The sequence below is a fragment of the Diaphorina citri genome, unplaced genomic scaffold, assembly GCF_000475195.1.
Source record: "Diaphorina citri unplaced genomic scaffold, Diaci psyllid genome assembly version 1.1 scaffold2293, whole genome shotgun sequence".
NCBI classification, from domain to species: domain Eukaryota; kingdom Metazoa; phylum Arthropoda; class Insecta; order Hemiptera; family Psyllidae; genus Diaphorina; species Diaphorina citri.
This window is the reverse complement of record NW_007379717.1, coordinates 37,614-40,815: the sequence shown is the minus strand read 5'-3', so window position 1 is coordinate 40,815 and position 3,202 is coordinate 37,614. Positions and strand designations below refer to the sequence as shown.

Genomic DNA, 3,202 nt, shown 5'->3' with positions numbered 1-3,202 from the left:
CATCAAGCCCCAGCTGAAGTGGATATTGTGCAGTTACATGTGACCGCTATACAAAAACCTGTTCATCATCATCATTTTTATGAATAAAACTCAGAAATAGATATTTTTATCAAAATTAACAAGAAATCAGCTATATTTTAATCCAAACCAAGGTTTCTGCAAGATCCCCGGCCTCCGAAGGACTTCATCAGTTCCGGGAACATCAAATAAGCCGCAGGAGGCCGCGTAGAAAAAGGTTGGGAGCATGGGAGCTGCCGCTCTATAAAATGATCGCAAAGTTCATGGGAGAGAAATGTTGTAAACGCGCCTTTGAACAAATTTCCCGCCACTTATCTACGTAAAACCGCGAAATTTTGAAAAATGGTGTTTTTTGATTTGGGTATTTTTTTTATGAGTGAAAAGTGAAACTCAGAAATACATATTTTTATCAAAATTAACAAGAGATCAGCTATATTTTAATCCAAACCAAGTGGTTTCTGCAAAATGGAAGATGATGATAGGCCAGACTGTAGATACGGATCTTTGTGCTATCAGAAAAACCCTGAACACCATGCAAAGTTCAAACATTCATTCAAACGCAAAGAACGGAACTCTGATGTAGGTATATAATTATGTGCCTAGTAAGTAGGCATTTTTAGCTAAATTCCGTTTAGGGATGAACCATTTTTTTCCTTAGTATTTTTTATGTAGGAAGTTTGCCCTGTAAGTGCCAGGTTGTGGGTTTAATTCCCACTCGAGGGTGATTTTTCCTTAAACAGATAAGGTTTCTATCCTGTCCATTGATTTCAGGATTATAAGTTGATCCTTTTTACTTTTTTCATATGTAGAACTGTAAGGAGGTTTCCTCTCAGTCTTTGGAAACTATGTCTAATGTACAATAAATTCACCTTTCAGATTGATCTATCACAAAACAAAAAGGCAAAAAAGCAGGAAACAAAACCAAGAACTTCGGATTCTGCCAAGAGTCCAAATATTCCAAGGCATTCAAAAAGCCCTCAGTCCAAAGAAAATGCCAAAGATGAAACACCTGAAAATAGTTCTGAGACATCCAAACCTGATACCAAAGAATCAGCAAGGAGAACAGGAATGTGGATCATGTAAATTTGCTGGAACCACGTCAATGACATCGGAGACGTAAAACTGGAATATACTACAGGAAAAACTGTAATGGAAAGTAATATTCCAGGAAGTGGAGTGCGGAAGAAGAAACATACCTACATACATGTATAGGTGTTGATTGTCGGCGGTTATAGCCTTAGGCTTAGGAGATACATTGCCCGTCCACGGAACGAATTTTTCTTCGTCACATTTTTTTTTACCTACGCCAGCCCCTCGCAAAATAAGTAGGTTGGACCAAAACGTTTAAAGAAGTATTTAAAATGGTGAAAAGAGCTTTTTTTCAGTGCCTTGAAAAGGTCATCAAAATTGTAGATATGGAAAATTAGTTCAATTTTATTGATTGTACATAAATTAGGGTTATTATAATTATTTAATTTAAGGATTATTATTAACAAGTAAGTACTTAATTTTGTATTTTGTGTTAAGAGTGACGTTTGTGTTTGTGTAATGTGTTAATAGTGACTTCGATTTGTGTATGCTTTTTTTTTCTCAGCGATTAAGATTTAATCTATTGATGTTTCATACACCATCTTTGTGACCAAGCAAACATGGAAAATGCGTGCCGGGAAGTGCGCGAACGTCAAGAATACAGATTTTACACAAAAATAAACAATACCATACTGATTTTTAATAGCGATATGTCTTTTTATAACATTGCCAGAAGGCAGATTTCTCGTTTACATGATCCTCTCGCCTATTTCAGTTCCTGTCAAATGATTTTCGAAGAGATTTGATAGAGGGAATTGTACCAACGGAAGCCTCATCCTCCCGAAATGGAAGATTCTCTCTTCCATTTCAGAAGGACAGAATAGGAGAAAGCTCGCCGTTCCGAGAACGAACCTTATCTGTTTGGGATAAACTTCGTCCTGGGTGGGAATCGAACACTTGATCTAGGACTGACAAGGCAGGCGAGCTTTCTTCAAAGCTGTTTAAGTAGGCTAGCCCCTGTCAAATGAAGCCAGTTAGTAGTCAAACCATTTTCCCAGTTCTAAACTGAAGATAATTTGCTAGTGTTTCCAGTGTTTTCCACGGATTTTTAATTGTAGATACTTCTGTAGGTACTTGCCTATGTAAATTGTTGAAATTTTTTGCTAGTGTTTTCCAGTTTCCACGATTTGTACCTACTTATGTAGAATGTGAAATCTTCTCCAGTTAATTCCCAAGTTGTGTGCTGTGTAATTTGTTAAAGAATCTAAGTGCTTTATAAATCTTTTAGTCCTTTAGAGTGTTAAAGAATCTTCTTAAGTTAATTCCCATGTTGTGTGCTGTGTAATTTCTTAAAGAATCTGTGCTTTATACCTACTTGGTAGATTGTTCATAAGATCGTAAGGAATCTACTCCAGCTAATTTAGAAGTTGTGTGCCATTCCAACATTGAATTTCCTCACAAAAATAGGGTTATTTCAAGTGGGCAAAATGAGCACCAAATCTTCTTCGGGGTCGTCGAGTGCCACAGATTTGACCAGCTCTTGTATGGCCCGCACCAGGCTGAAACCCTGCCACAAAACTATCAGCACGACCACTGTGAATGTACCAATCAGAAGTGCCCAATCTAGAATTAACTGTGGTGGGGATGGTGGGTGTTACCAACCCAGGGCTGATGCACGATCAAGTGGCCTACAGACGGACCATACTCCCTAAATCGTATCCTATCCTCAGGTGTCCCATTTAGAAGACCTCCTAGAAATCAAGGACGAAATCATTCGAAATCTCAGGCAAGAACTCTCTCAATTCAAAGTGCCATCAGGGCCGGACACTACCGCCCCTGACATTTGCCTTCCCTGTCGTACCCCTGATACGTCCAATATTTGTCGCTCCTCGGGACACGATCTGCGAACCCCGGCTACCACGATGACAATACTAACCGCGGAGTCTTTCAATAACCTTTGTTGAGGAGGGAAGTTAAGAAGGAGGAGGCAAGAGAAAAATTAAAGAAGAAAAAATGGAAAGAAGAATGGGGAAAAACGGAAGTGCCTAAAGAAAATAAAAGAGATGCTTCGGAAGTGAAGAAACAATATATCCCTTCTCTCTCTCTCTCTCTCCCCTTCTTTCTCTCTCCTCTCTCTCTCTCTCTCTCTCTCTCT

At 38.9% G+C, this 3,202-nt stretch overlaps 2 protein-coding genes across 2 annotated transcripts in view; both read left to right on the top strand.

The window, feature by feature from the left end:
• Positions 1–392: 392 nt before the first annotated feature.
• LOC108253606 (histone PARylation factor 1-like) lies at positions 393–1,101 on the top strand. The gene is made up of 2 exons (XM_017447893.2): positions 393–597; positions 895–1,101. Exons 1-2 carry the CDS (start codon positions 484–486, stop codon positions 1,099–1,101), a joined length of 321 nt encoding a protein of 106 aa, XP_017303382.1. The 5' UTR covers positions 393–483.
• LOC103518660 overlaps positions 1,083–3,202 on the top strand; it is a 5,535-nt gene continuing 3,415 nt past the window's right edge. Inside the window, exon 1 of the mRNA XM_008483738.2 lies at positions 1,083–2,753. Coding sequence (XP_008481960.1) covers positions 2,535–2,753 — 219 coding nt within the window. The 5' untranslated portion in view covers positions 1,083–2,534. The remainder of the gene's footprint in view (positions 2,754–3,202) is intronic.

Excerpts from the sequence above, each read along its gene's own strand:
- LOC108253606 (XM_017447893.2), top strand. The coding sequence starts at position 484 with ATGGAAGATGATGATAGGCCAGACTGTAGATACGGATCTTTGTGCTAT. Across the intron at positions 598-894 it reads GCAAAGAACGGAACTCTGAT|ATTGATCTATCACAAAACAA; the intron begins GTAGGTATATAA and ends TTCACCTTTCAG.